Here is a 27,205-nt window from a genome sequence, read left to right as displayed (position 1 = left end):
GAACGTTATATTTAAAATAATCGTATTAAACCGTTAAGGATTTGTAAGCGTGTAATGCGGTAATTAATTTAATTACATGATTAACCGAGATATTTCTCCGGTAATCAAATTATAAGCTCTTGATGGACCGAATTAAATTTTATTACATTCGCGACTCGGGCTTTTCTCCTAGTGCTTAAAATTGAATTGTATAAATTGCAATGTATGACGCGAGGCTAATCGAGAGCGGTCGGAAAACTAAGTCACGTAGACCCGGATTTAAAGCTTCCACATACTTGACTATCTCGGTTCAAGAAAGTTATTCCAATTAACGTTTGATCGAGCCGAGCGAGTTTACGATTTCTTCGTACACTAAAAAACGAGTTGAATTCACGAGTGCTCGGGTTGCGTCCAGCAAGAAAAATCAGCTTACGCTTAATGATTCTTTAATATAATCGAGTCTTAAAAGGCCGGCATTCATAGTCGAATCTTATATTTAAGTCCGTCTTAAGTACGATCTTAAGATGCCAATTAACCAATCACAGAGCCGTGTGTTAGCATCTTAAGACATTACTTAAGACGATCTTAAAACAAGAACCAACTATGAATACCGGCCTTACACTTATATCCAGTGAACAATTAAAGATATAGGAAATAATATTATTAAAAAATTACTATGCGCTTTCTAAACTACTTTTCCTGAAATAATCTCTCTTTTCGAGACGCGTTCGTGAAAAATTTAAATCAAATATCGCGAGATTAATGCCCTGATTCACGTTATATGGTTCATGTAGATAGATATCGCCAGTCGCACCAAGAATAAGCGACGCGACAGCCAATCAATTCGCCGCTTCATCCGCATTCGTAAGAGCGAAAGTGATTGGCCACCGCGTCGCTTCTCAGGCATTTCCGCGTCCTGCTCGCACCTAGAGCCTAGAGCGTCACGGCATCCGAGGCGAGTGTTAATACAAGCGTACCGTGCGAAATAAGTGATCCCAAAGGAATCGTGTTACATCGTATTATACGCGAATACGCGACCCGATAGCGAGAACGTTGCTCTCGGCGTCGGAGCACGGGAGCACTCGACCGACTGCCATATATGTACGCCGCCCGCGCGCGACTGTGTTTCAAACGGGAATTGGTACCTTATAGCGTTTTTCACTGGATAGCACTGAGTGCGCACCGAAAACTCGTTGAGTTCAGATGGCACTGTCCGAGTGCACTGAAAGTGCGAATTTCTTGCGCTTCCAGCTAAACATCTCAGTGCAGTTCTGTGCATATTTGTCGCTCTGAATATGGAAAGCTTTATCAGTACTCGTGTTGCACAAAACTTCTTATTAAATTTTTTCTGTTTATCGGACAGATTTCCATAATCCCTATAGGGAATCATTAGCCATTCCCTTATAGGGTATGCCGCATCTCCCAATATATGAAATTTCCCTTCACAAATTTTTTGTAAATTATCATTGATGTCCGATAATTTTAAAACTCGGGAATCATGGATCTTTCCTGGAATCCCAGTGAAGACATCAATGAATCTTTTTCGAGCATCACATATACCCTGTAATGTAATTGCAGGAATATCGTGCCTATTTACGTAAGTGGACTTTATTTTATGTGCTGGTGTTCGAACTTTAATCGACGTCCCATCGACACAACCAATCACATTAGGAAAACTAGCAACCTAAAAATTTATATATCTTTATAAATAATTTTAATTTATATATACTTTACTCGCCTAAAATTCTTAAATTAGTGTTAATAATTATTGACATACATGCTATATATATATATATATATATATATATATATATATACATATATAATAGGCACGATATTCCTGCAATTACATTACAGGATATATGTGATGCACGAAAAAGATTGATTGATGTCTTTACTGAAATTCCAAGAAAGATCCATGATTCATGAGTTTTAAAGTTATCGGACATCAATGATAATTTACAAAGAATTTGTGAAAATGACAAAATATCCAATTCTGGAGTGGTAGGTTCGCTACCTCCTTTGCTCCGATCAGATGGATAGAATCCAGAATGTGCATACATCTCTATTATCTTGTAGGCTGTTGTTCGTGTAACGCGAAAATGACTTTTAAACTATAATAATATAATTATTTGTAATATTGATACTAATTTATACAAAACATATTATTGTTTTACATAATAATACAATAATAATACAAATTATAATCTATAAAGATAATAAAATGTACATATATGTATGCTTACATCCTTATCCGTAAGGTTATGTACTACCTGAAGAAAGTTTGCAATCTTTGGAATTTTTCGCGGATTTTTTTCTTGTAAAAAATTATCTTCATCACTGCTAGATGATGATGATGATGAAAGCAAATCTAACAGCTCAAATATTAATCGTGCATCCCGCCCAGCCATATTGCACTAAACTGGCACCGTCTCTCAGAGCTCGTGCCGAATTCTTGCACTAAAGTGCGAAAACTCGGCACTAGACTTTCCAGTGAAACAGCACGCACCGTTTTCATGCGCACCGAAATGCCCAGTGAAACACGTTGCCCATGACGAGTGCGCACTCAGTGCGCACTAGTTCTCCCAGTGAAAAACGCTATTAGATACTTTGACGAGGAATTCCGAGAATCGAGGTTGTTTGTCTCGCGCGAGTCCCCCCACCCCGTGGGGGGGGGGGTAGGACTGACGCAGAGACGCCGCGCGCGAAGGTCGCTTCGAAACGCTTTCAGATCGCTCCGACTGCTCCGAGCTATCGGAGCGGCGCGGGCGCATGACAATGATCTGAATGATCGAAGATGCCCGATCTCGCTTTCGCGAAAAGCCTCGCTGTGTCGGATACGCATTCGTTGGTTCGATCGAAAAGTTATATCGCCGAGCGGATCGTCGGCGTCGGGGCGACTCTGGGATACTCGGCGATAATTGGCCTTTTGTCGGTTCTCGAAGCGATCGAACTTCGAAATTGGCGTTACGGCTTCGCTCGTTTCAGCACCGTACTTGCCGCTTTCCGTATTCTTAAGATATAAAACGAGAAGGAGAGCGAGGGAGATAAAGGGACGGGGGGGGGGGTGCGCGAGGTGCGGAAAGGGTTGGCGAAACGAAACGGACGTATCTCTCTCATCGACGCGGGGACGGTGAGTATGTGAGTGGTGACGCCGCGATTCGCGTAACGGCGTGAAGTTGCCGCCGGGTGACGCGAACTTCAACCTTCGAGCAGGCAGTGCAGGCACGTTCGCGAAGATTTTCGACGAGCATGTCGGGTGTCGGAAACGCCGCGCGAAGCGACGGTTAATGTCCGTGTGTCACGCGATCCGATCACCGCGAGCGCGTCGGGAGTGCGATAAACGTGTCGGAGGTGTACCGTGTATAGGTATTAATTAGAGCGCGTATTATCGGCCGCGTTTTTCCGATCGGTTCGTATTCACGCGAGTGACGAGTGTTCGAAACAACGGAGCAAGATCCTGGCAGCGCGCGGCACCGTTCTACGTGAGTACATTTATTTACTATAGTTATTTATTGCTCCGTATTAAATGGACGGTTTGTTGTTGGGTACGTGCTTATCAGCGACGATCGAAACCGATATGATTTCAGTGAATTCGATTTACGATGCCACACGCAGGGAAAGACTTCGCGCGTCGCGATTCATTTATTTTGCGAATAAAGATCATCATTCATTACCGTGTGCAGCTGAGATATCTAAATGCTCTGTGAAATTATATATATGTAATCCTCATTTATTGGATATATATTAGATTCTATTTGTTAGAGAAAGAGATGCTTTACAGTTTACATGCAGCTTACGTTTCGCATTATAACTCATAAACTTTGTCTGCGAAAATTGTTTGAATTTTGCAAAAGCTTTTCACGTATGAAACAGCTGTAAAATTAAACGCACACATATTCGCGATTAACGTAAAATATAATTATAATATTATACAGAGGTTAAAAAACGTATTATAATTATATAAAATAGGTGCTAAATTTTTGTTGCACGTGCGTGTTTATCCAAATACGATTTACATATGGCTTCTTATTCTTTTTATTAATAAATTTAAAATTTTATAACAGGAATGGAATGCGGAAGCAGCGGGACAGGGATTGTCATCGTTCGGTGAGTGAATTTATTTATTGCATTTGCATGAATAATTATTATTCGTTTACTCGCGCAACGATATTTTCGGTATCTCGCATTTCGACTGATGAACGTCGAATTTCATATATGCGCTCCTTTATTTCGCTGGTTGTCTTCTACCGAATCGATAAAAATCTATATATTTATTCTAATTTCTCGTTGTGTGATATCCGTTTTTTATATGGATTCTTCGCATGGGAAAGCTACGTAACTAATTAATAAAATAATATGAAAAATCCTATATTAAAGTACGCACGTGTTATGCGCAAATTCATCTGATTCATCGAATTTTAAAATTTATCGTTTTATTCAAATACCTTTGACAAGATTATATTGAAATTTATTTTGAATATTTCTGACACAATCTTTGATACGATAATTGGCAATTCGATTTTTTAGCGTAATATTATACAAATCTTTTTTTTTTATAGAAAGCCTATGTCGTCATAGGTTCGTCCTGCGATATTTTATGTTATAATCAAAACATTTAAAAAATAGTAATGATAACAACGACAGAAGGACACATGCGAATAAATGCAAAGGTTTGAAAAATATTCATGTATCGCAGAGAGTAACTAACAGTAAATAATAAATCAACGGCATATTTTAATTATGTCGACGCCAATTATTTTTATAAATGAAATCGGTGTGATGCAAAATCAGGAAGCGTTCGCCGGTTATGCTCGCAAGATTTTAATGAAAAAAAAAAGGTGAAAAAGGAGGAAAAATCCAGAATCACTCCTCTCGGGCGAGATGAAATTTTCAAAGTCCGCTTTGTTGCATTTCCGTCGTTCGTTTTTTGTTCTGTTTTTGATCGCGGCACGCGGCGTTTGGCTGCAGGATCGAGATGATTTATCGCACGTAGATCGCGAACGCGACGCAGAATCCGATTCATGCGAGCGAGAATAAAATAAATAGCTACGCGCTAGCGATGAAAATTTTCGTCGGGGCGAAATTCCAGTCGGATCCGAATCGAACCGAACGTGACGCACCTCCCTTTTGTTCCTGGCCGTTGTTGAGCGCAAAACGCTAGGAAGGTCCTGCGTGTGACGATTTATCGTCCCGCTGCGTATCCGTTTTACTTCCGCGCCACTCGACGAGATATCTATATAGAGAGGAAAAACTATATCCTGCGGGATTTTCCCGGCAGCGCCGATGTTCGGGAAACACGAAACGATCTCGACGTTTAGTCAAACCGCTTCGACTCGCAAATGGATTTCGCGTATAATTGAATGTCTCCTTTTTTTCCCGTTTGAATATTATAGTCGTGATCTGATCCATTTTATTCAAGCTATTGCGTGGAACAGTGTTAAAAATCGGATTTCTCTCGTTTCGAGAGCCAAAGGACTTTGCAAAGGCAACGAACCGTAAAGGATATAATAGGGATTGGTAAAATAAATTTAGAAACACGATGAATTTCAGCGAAACATAAGTACATAAAAATTGATGGACTATTTACTTTAACGAGAAACTCGAACGTTTTGTTTATTATAAAGTTTACCCATTTCTGCTTTTTTATCGCTAAATATTTTAAAAGTATTGGAGTTATTATTTTAAATTATACTCCTATAATAATAATATTTTATTGTAATCCCATTATTCACTTACACATTATCATTATTCTACGTAAGCCTTGTTTTATACGGGTAGGATATTTTATTATATATTTTGCAAAAGAGAGTAAAAGCATTTTAAGAAAACGTGTTTTTTTCCCGGAAAAGTAATAAGTAAATGCACTTTAGAATTTAATTTATTATGCCATTTGCAACATAAATCTCTATACTTACCTTGCGAATACATCTTGTCAGAAAACAATTTTCACATAATTCGAAATAAGATTCAGCTTTTGTTTGCATTTTTCTTTTTCGGTCAAATAAAAATTTTTACCGAGTGTCCAACATATATATTTCCGATCGATGGAAATATCTGTGTAGTACGAATAAATATTTGATTCGTTATTATATTCATAAAGTACTGATATGATTAATTCCATGGGCATTATTTACCCGTAAGAAGATAAAAATTGTAGTGATTTATGTAAAAAGAAAAACAGCCTGAGTATAGATTTCTCCGCATAGTTAATACTCGAATTTCTGTTTTGCATCCGTATGACAGATATGCAGCTGGCTATACATTTTTATGGGATTGAAAATACGTATAAAGGATCACGATAAAAATGAGAAGAAATATGTGTAAAATTTGAATCAATTATTAAAAATGTTATCTATATTGTCGAGGTAAAACTGGCATTAATAACTGCAAATAATAAAGAGATGTAAAATATAAAAATATATATAATATAAATAATATACAATGAGACTTCTCAGTCTCACACATACACACACACACACATAGACGCGAAATTGTCGTTGACGCGAATCAAATATATTGCATAATAATTATTTACTATCCGAATTATTAACTTATTCGAAAAAGGCACTCGACGAAAACGGCTTTTAATATAAAGACTATAATAATATAATTAGACAAATATTTATGCTCTTGCTACAGATCTTTTCATAAATTTTCAAAAGAAATACGTAACAATATGGTATGATTTGATCAGTTTTGTGAGTTACTGACGTTACTGTATATATGAAAAGAGAATATAGAATGACATCGTTGAAATAAAATAAATGAAAAAAAATATATACTCTCTCTTCTTATATTGACGAAATATTTTAACATTTTTAAGGTGGGATATATTAATAAACACGCAATGTGTAAAAAACGAAGAACTTTTTTTTTATTACATTCGTTGTGTCATGAGATTTTGTGGTGTCGTCGTCATGGCTTCGTCTACGGGGACTCATTTCAAAAGTAGCCCCCTCAATTTCTCACTTTCGCTTTCGATACACTGTATAACTGTACAATCGATCCGACCCGCGGCAGATCGAATGAGTGAGATTTTATCGTTTGCCTTATTCTTATACGCGTTATCATGTCGAATATTGATACCATTGGAAGCAACACTGTAGAAAAGATCGAAAAGTATATAAGTAACATCACTAACATCATAAAATTGGCAACTACGAGAAGAAGATCTATATTTATATTGTTAGGCTTATGCGTTACGAGAAGTAGTAGTAGTAGTAGTACAGAAGTGGGAGGTACCACCAAGGTCCCTATCGGCCACTAGATCTAACTGATCCTCTGCGTTACGAGAAAAATATGTTATATTTTTAATTTTGGTAATCATTTCGCGGAAATAATATTGAACTGCTATAAGTTCAATTTGAGAAAAATTCTCATAATAATTTTATTGTAAAATTATGTCACTTGCTTTTTTTTTTTTAACTTAATGTTTATGTTTATCTGATATATTTAATTTTTTATTCTTTTCTTCAACTTTTTTTCATATAGTTATTAATATGTAACGTAACTTTTGCATCCGCTTCTTTTATAACTCACTCAAGTAATAATTAAATACATCAGGAAAGAAAGTTTTAAGAGACTTTCATGTTGAGATTGAAGAAGAATTAGAAAGTTTTTATTCTCGGAATTGCCAATCTATCTTTATTTAAGATTCTTTAAAAGTATATAAAATCGAAGCATCGGCTACACAAATCTCGATGTAAATGCGACGTGAAATATCCTTATCTGTAAATCACTTCAACGTTAACGGCAGTTAGCGAGAGAGAAATGCACGACGCAGCAGCGCACGTTTGCATGTCTTTTAATATCGTGAAGTCATATTACTTCGATATTGCTTCGATCTTTCTTTTGGTGCGTCCCTTTTGCTTCTTCCACTCTCGCATTGTTCTCTCCTCGCCCCCTTCGGTCATACGTGCGATATGTACCAACGGATAGTTACAGCTTATTTGTAGGTTATTCATATGTATATAATATATATATATATATATATATATATATATATACGCATTTTTTATTTTTATATTTCTCCGCCAGAGAGTTTGTTCATTCTCGCCTTTATATACGTATATTATATACACGCGTTATACACATAAGTTTTTTATATATACCGAGTGTTCCAAGTATACACCATATCGTTTTTTAACGACATTAATCAATAAATCTGATTTAATTTTTTTAAAGATAATTTGATAAAGTGTCATCAAAGTTTGCAATTTCTTACTTCTTAATATTTATTATCTTAGTAATGATATGAGATATTTTACAAAAAATTGATTAGTACTTACAATTCGTAATAATCAATTTACAACTATTTTATAATTTTAACTTCGTCCAAGAATCTGTTTTTAAAAAGTAAGGTATAATGAACTTGGCACACTCCGTATAATTATACGTGCTGCGCGCATAATCTCACCATCTGGATAATTTCTGATTCCGATCTCGCATATTCTTATACCGATAATAGTAATAATTATCTATATAGATAAATCTGAGCCGAAAACCATCAGTACAACCGCAGCCGCGGACTTTCGCTGGGATTCATCTCGGTATACCGATAACAGAGATACGTACGTACGTGTGAGGTTCGGCAGGATCTTTCTGATTACAAACTTTCAGTATACATCTTCGAGGAATCAAGAATCTTGAACTCTCTTGAATAGAAATATTTTTAAAAAATCTTTGCTCGCGCGTGAGACACCAAACTGGCGCGACCTGTACTGTACGTCGTTGTACTCTTATTATTTCCCGGAGCGACGGGTATCCGAAGGAAATGCCCCGTTCGCATCCTGTCAGAATGAAATTCCGAAGATGTTCCGCGTGAACGTTTCGCAGAAATGTCATCGCGTCCTGATCGAATACATCGCGTTCGCATTCACGCCTCGAGAAATGCTGACGTTTCACATCCGGTCGATTGAAATTTTCGGCGCATTCCGACATTTGCCCGTATTTTATGCGGCACTTTACGGTGCCTCGTCAATTTAATATTAATTAAATTGAACTGTTTAATGACAGTCAACGAAACTGCATTTTTTCACACGCTTTTAATTTCGGGATCGTATTATCTTTTGCGGTGTATATCACGGTGTATATCGTATATCTATAATATATGTCACGAATTCGCAACTCGTTTTAGTACAGGGAAGCAGTTTTATAAGAAAATTATATACGTATTGATTTTCCCGCGGATATGCTCAGAAAATAATAATACAATAAATGCGTTTTTCCCCATGTCTCTAATTTCGGGAACGCGATTTCCTTTTCCGGTTTTCGCGTATCCGCAGATGTCGCGAATTCACAATTCAGAACTGGGTGGATTCTCGACACGCGATAGCGCTCTCGAGACGACGGCGATATGGATTTTCCCGGCGTAGTCAACGTCGCACCTGCGGGCGCATCCCGCGCGAGCAATTTAATCAGATCCTTCTGATCCTTAACCCAGCTGCGCGCGGTTGGCCTCTGTGCGAATAAGAGAAAAAGGTCGGAGACAGGCCAACCCGGTGCAACGAGCTCGTCGAGGACTATAGGATGGCCGGGAAAAAAAGATGACAGAGGGTTGAGGGAAGGGAGAGGCGTATTACCGGGAGCAGATGGGCTCTCCGTGAGCAAGACTTAACTCGCTAATCGTGAGTTTAAAGTTACCTTACGTTACTTTCTTTTAACGGTAAATTACGGCTATCGATCGTGGAACTTAGTGGCTAGTGCGTAGTTTACGTAATAATATAGTTCGATCAGACATTTCAATCGCTTTGACTGTCGTTGCCTTTTTTTCACACGTGTCAAGATGTATACAGAGCTTTTTATCATTTCTCATATTTTATGAGAAAAAATATTTGATTGTATGTATGCGTAAAATCTAGAATTTAATACTTAATGATAGAGTTGGTTAACAAGTTATGGTCATTTACATTTTAAATAATTTTTCAAAGTGATACAAAACAATGGATTTTATTTCATACTATAATATGCTGTGAGACACTTTGTATACACGAGTCTATTTTTCATTGGTCTTGGCCAAAAGCGATGTCGGTCCCTATAATAATAATCACAATAATAATAGTAATAATAATAATAAACGCATACACAATTGTCAGGGAAACGAGTTTTAAGCTTCTCTCGAGACTCTTCTCTTTGTTAGATATAATTTGCTTTTAATTTCGTAGTGAGAATGAAATCTAAGCTTCAAATATTACAATCAATGCGATATTTGTAATATTCGATTATCAACATGAGTTACTGATACTATATCTTATACATTATAAATTATGAATAAAATTACTTGTTTCCGTGTCTTTTTCGATCAAGTTTTCGGTCAAGAGCTTAAGAATTACGAATTTCTAAAAAGTTCAAGTTTAGTTTAAACATGAGAACGGAACAACAAGATCAGATAATTCTCTTCTCGTTTATCTGATTTTGCGACAGACAGAAGGAACAAAGAACCGTCGCTGGTTCTTGGGGTGGACAAGCCGTCGCGGGTGGGTGAAGCAACCGATTATCCGTATTCGTAGAGCGGCAAAACGCGAGAGAGGGAAGTTAACGTGCCTTTAATTAATTCCGTGAAACTTTCTGATCGGCGCGGCGGATAAAAAGGTCGGTCCAAGTTCGGAGCGTGAAGAAGGGTGTTGGAGATTGAATTTCAGTTGGATATTCTGGGAGAGAGTGGTGTTCCGCACGACGGAATATGTTACTGTTTCGCATTCTGCAAGCGGATCTATAACGTCACGTCAGTGTCATGGAAAGCCTTTACTATTTATAAAAAAAAAAAATTTTTATGTTTACTTATAGTTATTTTTATATGAAAATAACAATTTGTTTAAGCTGATGCCTCTGTTATTTTTATATAGAAATTAAACATCGACTTTGCATCGACTTGCATCGACTTCTCTCAATTTTAATTCAACCAAAAATTTTTCTTTATGATTAATTACATATAAATTTTGGAAATATTGTAGTTACAATCAATATAAGCTTTAATAGAAAATTGAACAATTCTCTGAAATTATATTTTCTGAAATATAATTCTCTGAAAATAAGGTAACAAAACTATTATAATAAAAATATTTGTTATAAATATATATTACTATCTATCATACTATAATAAGATATATGATAACAAAATCTAATATCTCCGGAAAGAATATTTCTGTAACAATACAAACTTTTGATCTCAGATATCTTAGCCTAAATATTGACGAAGGGATAACGCGGATTTAACGTAAACTAAACGTTTCATATGCCTACGGTTATGACAAGAATAATTCTATGCGTAAATCGGTTTCACGATAAATTCGTAACTGCGCGATCGTGCTTGACGGACCATAAATATGGAAAGCCTTAATGATATTGAGTACCGTGGCTGATCGGTTAACCGCCTTTACCGTTCGTGGTCGTCCACATAGAGCGGAAGCCACGTTGCGCGCGAGTAATGCGCGAAATTTCCGCACAATTGTTTCCTCGCCGCATTTGCGGCTATTTCGAGATTCCATGCAACGTCCGCGTTTGACTTTTAGTTTCGAAACTGGCGAATCATAACAATAAAAAAAAAAAAAGAATTTTTTAAGACGGCAAATCGTAATTGATATTAGAGAATATTCTATGTTACACATATTTGCACGAACATGATTATCCTTTTAACGTTCGAAAAAAAAAACATCATAAAGAACGATCATCAAATATGCAACAGAGTTATTAGCGAGTTTCAGTTCGCAATATTTTAGTAAATTATGTTACACTGAAGGAAAATGAATTCTATATAGTAAAGAGTGAATGATGGAAATAAACTCCGCACAATTCCATATAAATTCTGCATAGTCTAAAAAGCTGTTATATACTCTAATTTATCCGAAAATATCAAAATCCGAAAATTTCATATCGTCTCGCGAAGAATACATTGTCGAAGAACATAGGCGTGAACTTTTTACATCTCCAAATATAAGAATCAGCCAAGTTTTAATTAGCTTTATTTGTATCTATAGTTAGAAAATTATATAAAAATAATACTTGTGTTATGAATATATATGATATACGCCATTGCTTATTCGAATTTAATATTCTATCTCTTTTTGTTATTTTTATATCTATAAGATTCTTTGCTTTCATTCGTTGTGAAATCACGTTTGTTCCATAGAGTTACAGATATGAAATATTTTAAGATTATTCACAGAGCTACCATTATCTGACTTTTATGTTTGTGAAAATTCGAAATTTTATCTCTGAAAAGTACAACGCAGCCATATTGTCGATATACAAAGACTTTTTTCGGCGCGGCGTATCCTGCGAATTTCGCACGCACGTTTCCAACGTGTCTATAATCCACGGTTGAATTTGTAGCATGTGGTCGATACGGAAGCATTAATAATACCGGTTGTTGCGGCCAACCGGATAAATACAGTTACTACTGGCCGTGCGGTGAAACTGCTGCACGCAACCGACTAGCATTCAGACTTCGATTCTCGGGTTGTTTTGCGTTTCAAAATGTACCGAGTTTACTTTGTCAGCGGAAAAACAGCGCGGCGGGGCGAGCGCGCGGAGTAACGAACCGGAGTCCGCGAATGTCTCTGTGCTTTCATTGCAAACATTTATTCGTATCGGCATTATTTATACGATCGGCTCTAACAAAAGTTAAAGCATCGACTGACGATAGCGGCACTATCGGTGAAATCATTTCGTTCGCGAAATCACGTATTTTTCGTATTTCCATTGGCGGCTGCATATATCTCGCAATTATATATATGGTAACTGATGTTAAATATTACGGTGCATCGTTTTTCCTCAAAATAATTTAATTTTTGCCCTCCCATTTTTGTTATACCAAGTTTTTATCGCGAAATCTTGATTAAAAGCTTCTTCATGTCATGAATTATAGGCTTATCATGTTTGATTAGTAATAATTAATGTATAAATAATGCGCCAATTTCTATTTGTATTTCCATATTATATTGTTTTGTTTGTAACAATGTTTCAATACTGATTGGATTTATTTTTGCTAATACATTTATGCGTATTGAGTACACACTGTCACGAAATTCTAATTTAACTGAAGCATATAGTGATACATTGACGTTTATGCGAATATTGATTTTGAAATACAATTTGTACCATACTGTCCACTCTATTGTCGGAAACGATACGACATACTGCCTATTATATCAAAACGTAGCTTTGTTAGGCTAAATTTAATTTCATTTACGAATTGAATCATTAAAGTCATATTGTATACAAGTTATTCACGGCATTATAATAGTGAATTTATAGAAAGTATATTGTAATATTTCCAGTTTGATTGAATATAAACCGCGTTAATATCAAAGGATTGAAACGTTAATTAACATTTGTGAAACTAAACTCTTGATAGTTGAAAATGCAAAAGAGATATTATTTTATATATAACAAAATTATATACGTTTTATAGTAAATAACAATTATAATAAAATATTATTATTATCGGGATCTCAGATTTGTCAGATATTTTCTTAATTATTTTAATCTTTTTTTGCGATTTAAAAAAGTAATAAATAAAATAAATAAAATAAAAAAGTAAATAAGAAATATCGTATTTTTTAATACCTTTAATTTGAATAAATTGTTATTTTTTATTATATATTTTCTATTTAATTTTTAGTAATTTGATACTTATGGAAATTATCTTTTTAATGAGTAACTTATCGAGATAGTCTTAAATTATATTCTTGCTATTGCCAATCACATTTTCGCAATTCGATAACCTTAAGGCAATATACTTTCTTTATGTATCCATTCATATGCAAATTAAATTGATTAATTGTGAACTTAGAGGTGACGTAAAATATTTAATCGAAATTTATGTAGACGTACGAGAATAATTAGTATAATAAATGAGCCAATATCGTGTTATATAATATGTATATTTTATAGCTATACCACGTAATGTTAGGCAGCTGAATAGCAAACTTCATTTAGTATTCTTATTTGCGTTGTCTGCCGTGGGTGTGCGTTTACATTTTTCCACCGAGAGGAAAATCGAACTTTCAGACAGAGAGAGGAAAAGAGCGTTCGGTCGCCGCCGGTTTCAGCGTTGTCCTTTCATTGTCGAGAATTTAATCGAAACTCGATCAGTTCTACTTCGCGACGTACCGTTTCGTAAAATATTCCCGGGAATAATGGGCTATTCGATACTCAGCGGAAAGTAGCGGCAGAGAACAAATAGGTCAGTGGCGGCTGTATTCCGTACGCGTCTGATAAAAAATTCACTATTACTTGGCTTTTCGCATGACTCAATGAAATATATCTCAACGTAATCAAATTGGACAATTTTAGTAATTGAAGTTAATTCGAAAATGAATTTAAGATCGTTGAGAGTGATCATTATTATTACTATTGATATTATTTGAATTTATTACTTTTTGAGATGTTTACTGGTTACTTCTCGGGCAATATACATCAAGGTTTATTAATGCTTTAAGGCCTAGTTGCATTAACGTCGCATAACTTTAACCTTAACTTAACTCACTCTTCGTCCTCTTTATAACTGTCCTAGAAAGAGACGAAGAGTGAATTATGCAACCGGGCCTAAGTATTTCAAATTTTTATTTTTCAGCGTTGCTGATGAAATTGACGATTATGATGATAATTTGCACGCTTTCCAAAAATGCAACGGTCTTATTATAGCAATTTATCGGATGAAATCACGGAGATTTGTGATTTCATCTGTAAGGCAAACTAAATGATCTTGATATTTTCGTATTTTGCTCTTGCGACCCACTTTTGCACAGAAATTCCAAATGGCATACCGTGTAACGGAGCCAATAAAACAATATTGATTGACTGTGACGTACATGATTAATTATGATGAATGAGTTACCCGAGTAATAATGCAATTCCGTTTCGTCACGGACTTTGCGGCATTAGTGATATTTGTGGAAAAAGAAAATATAATCCGTCATAATTGGCTGGATAATCACTTGAAGTTTCAATTCTGTGAAAACGTTTCTGATATTCTAGAAACGTATTTCTTGAAATAACGTAAATCAGCTTTAAATTTCTTTTTGAATAATAAATAACTTTAAGACTATTTTATAGCATACAATAATATTTTTATATGTTATTTTATTCTATTTGAATATAAAATCCGATTTATTTATATTGACGTAATTAAACATAAATTAATCTTTATTATAATTATCCAATAATTCCAATAAATTTTGTGGGTGTGTGCGCGAGTTTATAAATATATTCTTATATTTTTTAAACTTTGAAATTTATAATTCTTAATTCCGTGTAAATTATATTTCCGTCCCTCCGCTTTTGATGCCTCAAAAGCTTTAAGATATATCTGTCGAAGCCACTGATAAAATATAAACGTGTCATGCAAATGCGCCGCATATACTATCGCGGTTTTTAGAACATTTCGGCACGTAGACCTAAATATTTCACGCTTCGCTCGCGGTTAGGTAATCTTGAATATCGATATTCACAGCGTTCGGGCCTCAGTATATCTTTCGTAGCGTGAATATTCATGCATGCTTCCACATATGTACGTAACGTTTGTATAACGGCGTCAATTTATAGATCTCGCTGCACGGGATTCAATACAGGGAGCGTAAAATAGCTACGCATCCTTCACTGTAAATATCGCAATCATTCGTATAATCGAAAACACCGACGGTCGCGAAGAAAATTAAACGATAGTAAAAAATCATATCAGTCATGCAATTTTACAATATATTTTGCCTTCTTTCTTCTATTAACTTTTTAGAATCATTATTAATATAATATCATGATGTATATTTTTAAACAAAAGTTACTTTAAATAGAACCTATTATATCTAGGATTTAAAAATTGATATACCAGGAATAGCACAAAATATAATTTTACTTAAATAGTAACGTAGAGAAATTTACTTTGGAAAAAATATAAAATTTCTCTTATTTTCCACACAATTTTTATTTTATGTACATTTAAAATATTAGAAGAGTTTTTAATATTTTGTTTAGATTGGTTAATATTTTATTAATGTATTTTTCTCTTTCATCTTTATCTATTACTTATTACATTAATTCTTCAAATTAATGCTGCTATATTTCTATAATTATCTAATTATCTTTCTCTTTCTGAGATGATAACTTTTTGAATCATTACGTACCGATTTTTCTCTGGATACGATTCTGATTCTAGACAGAGCTTTCTCTCCCATACTGGGTGACTCGTAATTTTGGCGTCGCTCTTTCTTTTCGTTCGCTACGTATGCCGACACCATTTCCGCGCCATTATCGCGCCCGTTTTCACGGCGTGGCTCTCTCTCTTTTCGCTTTTTCCAGTATCCGTAAGTATCCCCTTTCCCTACCCGTTTCCCTAACCCCCAGGTTGGCATGGTTTTTCCGCGCTTATCTACGCGGCACTTATTTGCCGGGGCTATCTGGAAATTTAACGCCTGCGCCCTCACCAGGAAGATCACCGCCATTCCGACACCCACCCACCGCGCTTTCGAAACTATCTCTCACATTTCCCGACCTCTCCGCGCACACACATCCACACACACAGACAAACACACGCACACTATTCACGCACTCGTCGCTTTTCCAACGGTAGAAAACTTTGACCGGACATTATCCTCGTGCACCTCTCACTCGTGGACCTTGTTACTCGACGTTGTAGATACATGGATACGAGTGTTAGCTATGTCGTGGGCCACATAGAATTCTATTACAAGGGAATTTCCGTGAAATTTGTTTGCATTTGTACTACGAGGTCATCACTTCATTTTTTTTTTCTGAAACGAGTGTAAGTTGCCAATTTATGTTGAATCCCCTTAGATTTTTAAATAGACCTCTTCTAATCAAAATGAAATAAGCAATGATTCTAAATAAAGAATTGATGTTTAACACATAAATTATGAAATTGATCGTATAATCATGCTGGTTTAAGAATAGGTAATTTTTTTCACAGAAATAAATTATTAAATTTTTTACACGCAATAATCTTGCTGTGCTTATTATCGCGTTGCATAAATACAATTCGCGGCGTTAACAGTTAATTTGCATGTAACAATATCGATGCAAGGGCCGGAATAATTTTTTCACGAAAATAATACAAAGTAAAGAGTCTCGAGAGGGAACCATTCCATTTCACGCAAAGTCTCGTGAAAGTCGCGTTTGGCTTTGACAATTTTTGCCTGCGACATTTCCATATGTTCCACTGTCGTCATGCCGCAGCATCGTCCGCACAAAAAAAAGAGAGTGAGCCTTAAGTCTAAAGTAGAGACGCTGCCTCGGAACGTGTTTTAAAGCTTATAGATTAGCTCGACAAAAATCATTTAGAACGCGCCGCTCGCGTCGGATCATTTCTCCCTTCGGATGATACCTTTCCTCTTTCTTCCTTGCGTCGACATGCTGGACCAGGGAAGAAAGGGCCGTCACGTGTTATAGAGCGCACTACTAGCAGTCGTCTTGAGTCGAGGACGATTGTAGAAGCGCTGCTACTCGTTCTGAAAAATCGCCCGAAGCTGCACCTGAACACTGCAAATATAAAGACATCGATACGTTGATAGCTTCAAATCTTTTACACTTGGAATTAGTTTTATTACGAAATAAAAAAGAAAAATTTTTTAATACGTTAACCAAAATTATTTTTCTAGTATTATTAAAATTGATCCAATCCAGATCGCGCTGATATTTAAAGATATTTGTATGTATAAACAAAATACATATATGTATATAAGAATTAAAACATAATATTTAATTTCTTGCTACTTTAGTTACGCATTAATAGCAAAATTTGATGCTTTATTATTACTTTTATATGAACATTTGCTAATTTTAGTAGCAAACTTATCTATTTTTTTTCTTTGCGTTAAACAGCAAGAAACGTTATTCGAATAACGTAACATGTTTATGGAGGTAAAATTAGGCAATAAATGTTTCTTGCATTTGTCTCGTTTTCTTTTTTTGTCTTTTTCTTTTTGCTATAACATCTATTGGACATGTTCGCTAGGGGTTGAAATTAAGAAACGCACGCGTGCGAATAAGTGCCATGATTCTTCTATTATAATACTATTGTTGTATTATTGTGTCTCTTTTTTTCCTATCTTTCGTTTATCACGTCGTCACATATGGACATCAAGTTATAACTGTTATAATTGTTATAATTGTTTATAACAATTATTGGCACTATAATTTATGTTATATATACATACGAGTGAAATAAATTTTTTTACGTATTTTGAAATTTATACAATAACATTGAAAATATTTTAATAGTATTTTCAACTACAATCATTGTCTTTGATATTGAAGTTAGTTTATTAAGGATATTTTAACTTTCACAATATTTTTTATTGCTATTTTCCAATTATTTGTTTCAAGATTATTATGACAAAATTGACAAGATTATCAGACAAAAATGGAGAAATTCGACGACAAAATCTAGGTGGAAAATCTAAAATTCTGCCAAAATTCTCGTGTCATTACTTACATAAAAACGCAAAGACAAAAAACAGTAGCAATGAGATAAAAAAGCTGCAAAACATTCGACATTTTGCCGAGGTGGAAATTCGAGAGGTTGCACGTGGTTAAATTGCAGCTAGCGCGCGTTTGCCACATTTCATCCCCCATGGGAAGTATAGTGAGCTTGAAAGTTTAATGTTGGTTGAAGCCGGATGTGCGGTGATGAGATCAAGTCGATTGACGACTCTTCGGATGATAATGTTTACTTTGAGAATACATTATCTCTTGTAGATTAATTATTAAATGGATATGATATTTATACATATAACGAAGGAAAATAAATGTTAAATTAATACAAGTATAATTTTAATAAAAATAAAAATAAATATATTTTACTTTTTACTAAGAGTCCGATAAATAATGTCATGTTTGCGCTTTTTTTTTCTTTTTTTTATCTATTTATCTGTCTATCTGATGGTCTGTCTATCTTTCTGTCCATCTTTCTTTTGGCGTAGCGCGGCACTGTCGTCAATGAAAATAGAAAAGTTTTCGCTCTCCTTCGCGAGATCGCTGAAGGCGCAGACGATGTTGATTTCCCAATGGAGTGTTGCTCGTCTATAAATCTACACCCAAGGTTTGTTTAGTCGGTCTGTGTGCGCCGCGAGCGGTGTATTTTTGAGTGACGCGGGAGGATATCCCGCCGAGCGGAAGTTTTGCGTCGTTGAGTTTGAGTTTAAACGCGGGCTACGGTTATACGATCGAGAAATGGGAAACAGCGGTCGTTTATTCGGTTCACGGATCGTTTCTCGCGACGCGACCACCATTTATACGGCGCGGGAACACCTCGGCAATTATGCGACGCACCGCGGCATTTATTTCAGGATCGTGTCGCGGACTTTAAAATTACGTCTGCGTGCGGTTTTTCACCTTTTTCAGGCGTTGTTCATTTTTTCCTCACGCGGACAGTAAGCCGCACGAGCAGGAGAGAGATAATAAATTGTTCTCTATTTTAATATCTTGCTGTTTTGTGTATACGCAAAAAGATATTAATAAGCTTTTTTATCAGAGATATCTATATAACGATATCTACACATATGTAAATAGCGCGAGTGCTGGAGAAAAATAGAATTCATAAGAAATTAATTTTTTATAAGTAAATAATTAATTATAACTAAAGAATTCCGAAATTAAAATGAGTAACGAAGAAAAAGGGGACTTTGAGAGTCAAATGCGCTTAATGTAACATTTAATTAATAATTCGATATATACATTATGAATCGTACGTTTTGATTCTGCGTTCAGTCATCTTCAGCGAAGCGGTGCAGGTGGACTCGGTGCGATGAATATCTTGAGATATTCATCTAATGCTCGTCGGAGAGCGTAGAATTATTTAATTTATCTGTCACCACTTCGTTGAAGATGGCTCAAAGTGGAATTAAAAATATATAATTTATAACTTGTATCAAATAAATGTTACATAACGTTAACTAATCGCGTTTGATTCTCTGCAAAGTCCACTTTTTCTTTGTTAATTGTTACTTTTATAAGCAGTTTTAGCTTAGTTTTCTTTATTTAAAAGTTGAGGATATATATTACATTAAAAATGATTAATTTTAGAATAACAATGAAATCGCAGTTAGTCATTATTATTGATATTTTTAATGTAATAGAAATTATTAATATAAACTTATCTTGCAAAAGATGAATTGATTAATAAGGAAACAGAGATTATCTTGCAGTTTTGGTGCAAAATTTCAGAGAAATCGTAAAAAAATGTCAAATTGGAAGGCGACAAGTCATGAAAATATAGGAGAATTCTCGAAGGTGTAAATTCCACAGAAATTTGTGGGGGACACTGTGGTCTTGGTGCTTAAACAAATATCCTTAGAGATCCTTTTGGCTAACGAGCGCGGTTTCCTCGCAACAAAAGTGATAACTCGAAGGTTTCGGTATAATTACGGGTAGATCTGTGATTTGTAAAGTTTATTTTCAATATGAAGTTACGTGAAAAGAGATTTTGTGAATTATGGGCTTATCCTATTTCTGCACAGAGAATTTTTCACTTTGTCCAGTAAAGCTCAAAAAGCTGGAAGTCCGATTTGCCAGCTTGCGGGGAGATTCTTGTCCCTTCAGGCTACTCTCCTTTTCTACGCACCCTTCCACTCTGATTTTTTATGCCGCTTTGCTACGTTTTCTCGCAATTTCTCGGTGTAGACTTTTTCTCCTTTTTCAGGATTCCCCTCCGGTCTCTTTTTCTCTCAATCTCTCGTTTCACTTCTCTTCCGACTCTCGCTTATCTTTCTTTTTCTTTATTTAACCTCAACGAGATAAACACTGGAGCTCGGCGAGATGGCCGCTGTGCGAAATATCATTGGCCTCTCGCGTAAGTATGATATTACGAAGGCAATGGGAATAAAAAGAAAATGGCCAGGAAATTTTTCTGTACCATCAGGAAGCATACTATGGAAATTTCCAATTCTATCCTCATGATGAACCTTTCTTCTATCTGGCTTACAATACGATAAGTATATATTGTTTAATATATGATATGTCAAATGGAAAAATATTTCTTAACGCAACTACTACTTAGGGAAAAAATTATAGACAAGAGAAACAATGTGATAATTATTAGGAGACGCTTTGTACAGCGTCAATCATCTACAATTGTATAGATAATACATGATCATGAACAATAGGGAAAATTTACATGTAGGAAACCACAAGCAATTATAACGAGTTAGAGAGCCACACATTCGCGCGACTGCAAATATTACAGGTTTGAAGTATCAGTGCAAACTGTAAAATAACGGTTAAATAGGCTTTACTGATTCCAGGCGTTTATTGGTAAATTCCGATCGCGCGTATAGTTAGTAACAGTAAATTCAATCCAACTCTATTTGCCGGCCGACTGTTTCATTAGATAACGATTACCGTCGGCAAACGCGCGTTTGTAGGTAAAGCAAACGATACTCGAACGTTATATCCGGGGGGCTTCTCGGTTTATGTACGCGCAATTATTATGCAAGCCGCGCACACGGTGTGTGCGGCCCATTACGCATCGCATGCGTATCACACAATTAATTTATGTAGATACGCGCGTCGTAATCGCGCACGCATACCGCTGCACCGCCGCGCCGCCGTTGCAGAATATCGCGTTGGGCGACGCTCCTTCCTCTTCTCTCTCCTGCCCCCTTTCTCGTATGAAAGACCTCATCTATAATTGAATTAATTAATGTGTATCTTCGCGCATTGTGAACGCAGCGTAGTTGCGAAACGCAGTTTTACAAAGTTTGCGAAGTTCTAGAGTTGCTCGTTATCTTTGCTCAAGCATGACATTATGAGTTCGATAAAATTGGATGCTCATAAAAGAAATGATAGTGAAAATATAGGTTAATAAATAACAACAAATTATTTAAATAATTTTGTTTTTGTTCAATTTTTAATTTTATCTTTTAATTATTTAATTATCTTTCTTCAATGTGCAAGTTGTTTGTAGATGAACGTATTGATTACTGAATATTGCATTTTTGAGAATAAAAGTTGAGAAAATTTGGAAACTAACAATAAGATTCTGGAAAATATTTGTAAATATCTTTCTTCTTGTGAAGATTTTTTATATAAAAATTTACTTTTGTGTTTGTACATCTTTATATTAACAAATTCTTTTCTTCGTCAGTGAAAAATTAACAAGAGTTATATATTTTGACTAAACTGACTTTAATATCGAAGATTATTCTTACATTAACTCGACGTTTCGACACTGGTTTTGTGTCCTTATCAAGAGATTTCTAAAAAGTATATATACATAACGAAGTCATTACAAGCACATCGTTACAGAAACGAATGTCGCACAAGGAACAATTAAAAAGGAAATATCTACCTATCTACCTATCTCATCATGTTCGCGAATTATTTTAGCCACACGTAAGGTTCTTGCAGTTCTAGTAACTTTGTTAAAATCTTTATATTAATTACTGTTGCGGCAACAACGTTATAATTTTAACAAAGCGCACTGGCGAACCCTGACATTAATCATATTAATTGCAAATTTGACAAGTGATGAATGTGTACACACGCACACACTCACGGTTGTCGGTCGAGCAAAGGGTAATTGATATGAGTATCTCGTATCGACGCAACACGTGTGAGAGGTATAATTGCACCGTGTTACCGCTATACGAAAAGTGTAATTTGATGACAATGAAATGCTAATTATATCGGTAAACCGGTTTAATGTTATTTCGCGTAATAAATATACGCGTTACGATACACTCGGTACACATTGCCGTTGTCTGTGTCGATGAGCAATGAAAAGATACGAAGGGAAATAAAATACGGAAATTAAAGTTTGCATAATGCGCATTGCACTCGAAAGAGAATAACATTTTTTTAAATTAATGACATGTAAAAGGAAATATGAATAAGCATTCTGTCTATCTTTGCATGAATTTGAGCTTTAGAGCAATTATTCGAAATGCCAATTTTTCAATATACTTATTTATCCCGAAAATGCATTTTACATAAAGCTGATGAATGTTTGTGCAAAGTATTTCAGAATCTGTCCCTTTACAAATTTTGCAATTTATATTTATCTAATGCAAATTCTTTTTGAGTCTAAAAATATCAAATAAATATAAATATACATAGAAACGGATATAAACATTAAATCAAATCTTTATTTAAAAAATGTATTTTGAAAGAAGATTTTTATTAGCTGGTTATCCGCCGCGGGCTTCGCCCGGGAGTCGTTTTTCTTAAAGGAGTTCCATAAGGAGTCGGGTTGATTTAAAGACGGTAGTTTAACTTTTACACATGAATAACACATTTTAGGTGCTTAAGTTTTAAACTTTTTTGCTTAACAATGATCACATATTGGATCAATTTTCCATGTTATTATTTTCGGATGAAATTGATATTCGTAATTTGAATTATAACTAAATGTCTCTAATTTCAAAATGGACCGCATAAATGATTTCATGGATTAACCATTTCCGCTTCTCCGATATTTCACTTACCGATTAGCGACATCATCCTTTTTGGTTTACCCTGCCGTTTTTTAGGGAATTTTGAGATTTCTCGCTCGCGATGAACACATAACCTCGATTTTTCACTTAAAAAACCAATGGAAAAAATCTGTAATCGGTAAGTGAAACTTGTGAAGCTTATATATTATAAGCCGTAGTTCTACGTCAAAACTATACACACTCTATAGCACTCTCCGGAAAATTCTACCCCTATTTCATCTGGCAAAAATTCAGTCCAACAGTTTTTAAGTTAAAAACGTTTAAATATACATTTTGGGTGATGTATGTTAAAACGTTTTTAACTTAAAAACTATTGGACCGAATTTGTATTAAAACCATATAAAATAGGGGTAAAATTTTCCGGGGAGTGCTATAGGGTATAAAGTTTTTCGTTATCTATTTTCTGGAAACCGATTTCTTTAATTTTTTAAATCCTTTTTTCTAAAAAAGGGCATGTTAAGTCGATACTCGCATATCTCGAAGTATTTTGTTGCCGCTTTTCCGCGATGCCAATTGGTTCTCTCGCTGTACTTACTTCATTTACAGCTGTCATCGTATATTTTGACAGTTGTGTGTATATATCAAAAAATTAATAATGTAATAGTAATTGTATAATGTTAAAGCTAAATAGCGCGCGCGAAGCGCGCGTCTGTGGTGACTAGTATTTAAAAAATAAAGAATTAAAAAAATCGGTTTCCAGAAAATCGATAACAAAAAACTACACACCCTATAGCACTCCCCGGAAAATTCTACCCCTATTTCATATATTTGTGGTAAAAATTCGGTATAGTTTTTAAGTTATTAACGTTCAAACATACACTACCCGTAAGGATTTTATATAATAGTATAATAGTATAGATGTATTTTTATACAAACATCAATTCTAGCAAAAATAATACAAAAATTCTTTTCCATGTACAATATACTTCCAAAAGTTAATATAATATTTCACTCCAATGCTGGATTCAGGCATCTGTTATGCATTCTTTTCCCAGATAAAAATCCGATCGAAAAGATCGGCTTGGGTAACTCAAATAAAGAAGGTTCAATGTATTGGGGAGGGAAAAGCAAGGGTGGTCCCGTCGCGGTCGGTCGGTCGGTTTCTACACCACCGAATTCTTTATTTCCTTTCGGCGATCCTTTTATATCCTCCTGAATCTCTCCGTCCCTCGCGATTGTATCACACATTCAAGTATGCTTCCTTTATTATATTGATTCCCCAGTCGGGGTATCTCGCTATATCGTCTTTAAGTCATTTTGTCAACTATACAGATACGAAACATAAAATATTCAACGGAATAAGATATAATAACTGTATAAGATAAATGTACTCTTTCTCGTTTCCTTTCTAAAAGGATAGTAATGTGCTTTACATTACGCAACAATACCACACACAGTTATGCTTTTATATTTAAACTCTTGCTTTTGCGAGATTCCGCGTGGTTTATTTAATATCACTTATGGCATCAATTTGTGTTGGTCTATTTTTATGAATTCCCGCTTCTACTTTCTCTCTTCGAATACGAATTGAGTGAAATTGCATTAAACTAGATGAGGAAACAAACGTGAGAAGAAATCGAAAAAGACTGTTCGCGAAGGGGATTTATACGGGGTGACGGATGCCGAAAAGTCGGTGCGAGTATAAGGAGAAACTGATCGACTAGAAAAAAAAGGAAACCTGAACAAAGCTTTCTTCGGTTTTCTGGCGCAAATATTTGCCCGATATAATCCAAGTTATATCCGAACAGAAAATGATATCCTGCTGGGAAAATAATAATTCTGTTGTATTTCATAACGTAGTTAAGAAAACAACTGTGATCTTTCAAGAGAACTCCGTTTATTTTTCCATCGCTCGTGAAAGTGTGCAAGTGGACGTGAAAGTATATATACTTTTGTATTTTCGATTTACTTTCGATTAACTTTATTAAGATAAGGAACGGATGACGGATTCTTGAGTATTAAATTTTTCTCGTTATCAATTTTCTAATCTTCTTTTAATCCTTAATCAAGAGTCATGCAAGAATAACGTAAGAAATAAAATTAACTTACTAAAATCATTATTTTCTTTTCTAAATGGGTATAAAATATATTTTTACTAACAAGACAACGAGAGCGATTATATATTTATATCTTGCATTCTTATTATTCTTATTTAATTAATACATATAATATACTATATATATATATATATATATATATATATATATAGTAAAGTATAACAGTTATCGTGAAAGAATCTTCTCTTCTTTAGATTGATAAGTACATGCTTCTCGCGTGTAGAAATTTATTATTTTTTGGTTCAAAGCTTGTAACATCGAGACGTAAGGGTTAAAGGTAGTTCATCAACCTGCTAAACGAATCGACCTAAAATACATCGCACATCGCCTATAATCCACAACATGGTTAAGGCGTAACTGATACCAATTAAATCGTGAATAATTGCGTTGGTTAGCCGTACCGTATGTATATCTTACATGCTCGCGGCAGGATCGGTTACGTTGTATTTCGTGCTTGTAACGCGAGAATATACGACGACCCTCTAAGCATCTCTCCACACAAGTGCAACAACGGCAAGCTTCCGTGAATGTCCTGGAATATCGCAGCAGTATTTTCCTATTAAAATATTGCAAAACTATTGAGCAATGTATCCAATAAAAATCCACTTGTGTATTTTGAATGAAAAAATTATTTTTCAATAATTAAGAAAGCATTTAAAAAGATTATTTTATTAATAAGTTAATATAATTAATTAAGATCGATAAAATGCAGTTTGCTTAGCTTTGCGCTTTATGTATTACTGTCAATATGAATTTTATAATTTTGTTAAATTTAACAAAAAGGAGATAAAGCTTCTGAAGATAAAGCTTTCAAATGAGTATCCAAACTTAGTCGTTCGTGAACCATGTATTACGATGAAACACGTTCGTTTTTGTTATGTGACATTATTCTCATCTCTATCCAGCAAATGTTTCCAGTCGCAGTTTTTGCAGTCGGCGAAGTGGTGCTCTCGTTACTCTTGTTTTATCCGGATAACTTCGGCTTTCGCTTCTTATCAGCTGTTTATCCATGTAGGAATATATATTTTTTATTGAAATAATATTATATTGAAGGAGATCGTTCGGTCCACAATCGTCTTTACGTAAATCCGCGTTTTATAACGTATTATTATTAATTTTATGTTCTAAAGTGACGGGGCGTGGTTTGCCAAGGCAAAAGAATTGTAAAAATTCATTAAAAAATAATATTATAGACATAGGCAATCAAGATTCGGTCTTGACCGATTACTGATGCGTTTGCCTTATAATGATTAATAATTTTATATGATTAAAATTGTAAAGTTTTTGATTAGCAACATTCTATTCTTTATCTAGTTTTAAGAGGGTTTTATTAAAACATATCAGTGTTTGTAGAGCAAAAAATTTAATTTAAAGTAAATCAAGAGAGTTTTTGAGCTGAAAGAAAATTAAATATTTCTAAAAGACTTTGTATTATATAATTATATTATTAATCGCACAACACATCTAAGATTCTATGTTTCTAGAATCTTGGCGTCCTCTTTGTTTATAGTATAGCACTTTCGTGCGTGAGAGAACAGTTGTTTCTATATCTATTTTAAGTCTACAGTCGTTGCAATCCATATTTACGTGGAAGTGAAGTGAAAGACTTGATGAAAAGAGAGAAGAAAAGCAAGATGCATGCTTGAGACGTGCAAAATCTTCTTGGCAGTACTCTGCTCTCGCGCGCGCGCATATTTTGCAGAAGCTTTCGCATTGCAATAG

The 27,205-nt window shown here is 34.9% G+C and overlaps 1 protein-coding gene across 4 annotated transcripts in view; it reads right to left on the bottom strand.

Moving 5' to 3' along the window:
- LOC143904138 (uncharacterized) overlaps window positions 1-27,205 on the bottom strand; it is a 213,199-nt gene that overhangs the window by 103,622 nt on the left and 82,372 nt on the right. For 2 of the 4 annotated variants that reach the window (XR_013258856.1, XR_013258857.1), the window contains exon 1: window positions 957-1,484. The exons of 1 other annotated variant lie outside the window; for it this stretch is intronic. Coding sequence is in view for 1 of the 3 variants with exons in the window: in XM_077418488.1 (XP_077274614.1) it covers window positions 17,395-17,475 (81 nt within the window). In the remaining 2 variants the exon portion in view is untranslated. Of the gene's footprint in view, window positions 1-956; window positions 1,485-14,271; window positions 17,476-27,205 lie in introns of those variants that run through there. One more of the 4 variants, XM_077418488.1, reaches the window with a different exon arrangement.

This window comes from Temnothorax americanus, unplaced genomic scaffold, assembly GCF_048541705.1.
Source record: "Temnothorax americanus isolate GAGA-0224 unplaced genomic scaffold, ASM4854170v1 Scaffold5, whole genome shotgun sequence".
Lineage (NCBI taxonomy): Eukaryota > Metazoa > Arthropoda > Insecta > Hymenoptera > Formicidae > Temnothorax > Temnothorax americanus.
Note: the sequence above shows the minus strand (reverse complement) of the source record. Positions and strands in the feature narration are given on the sequence as shown.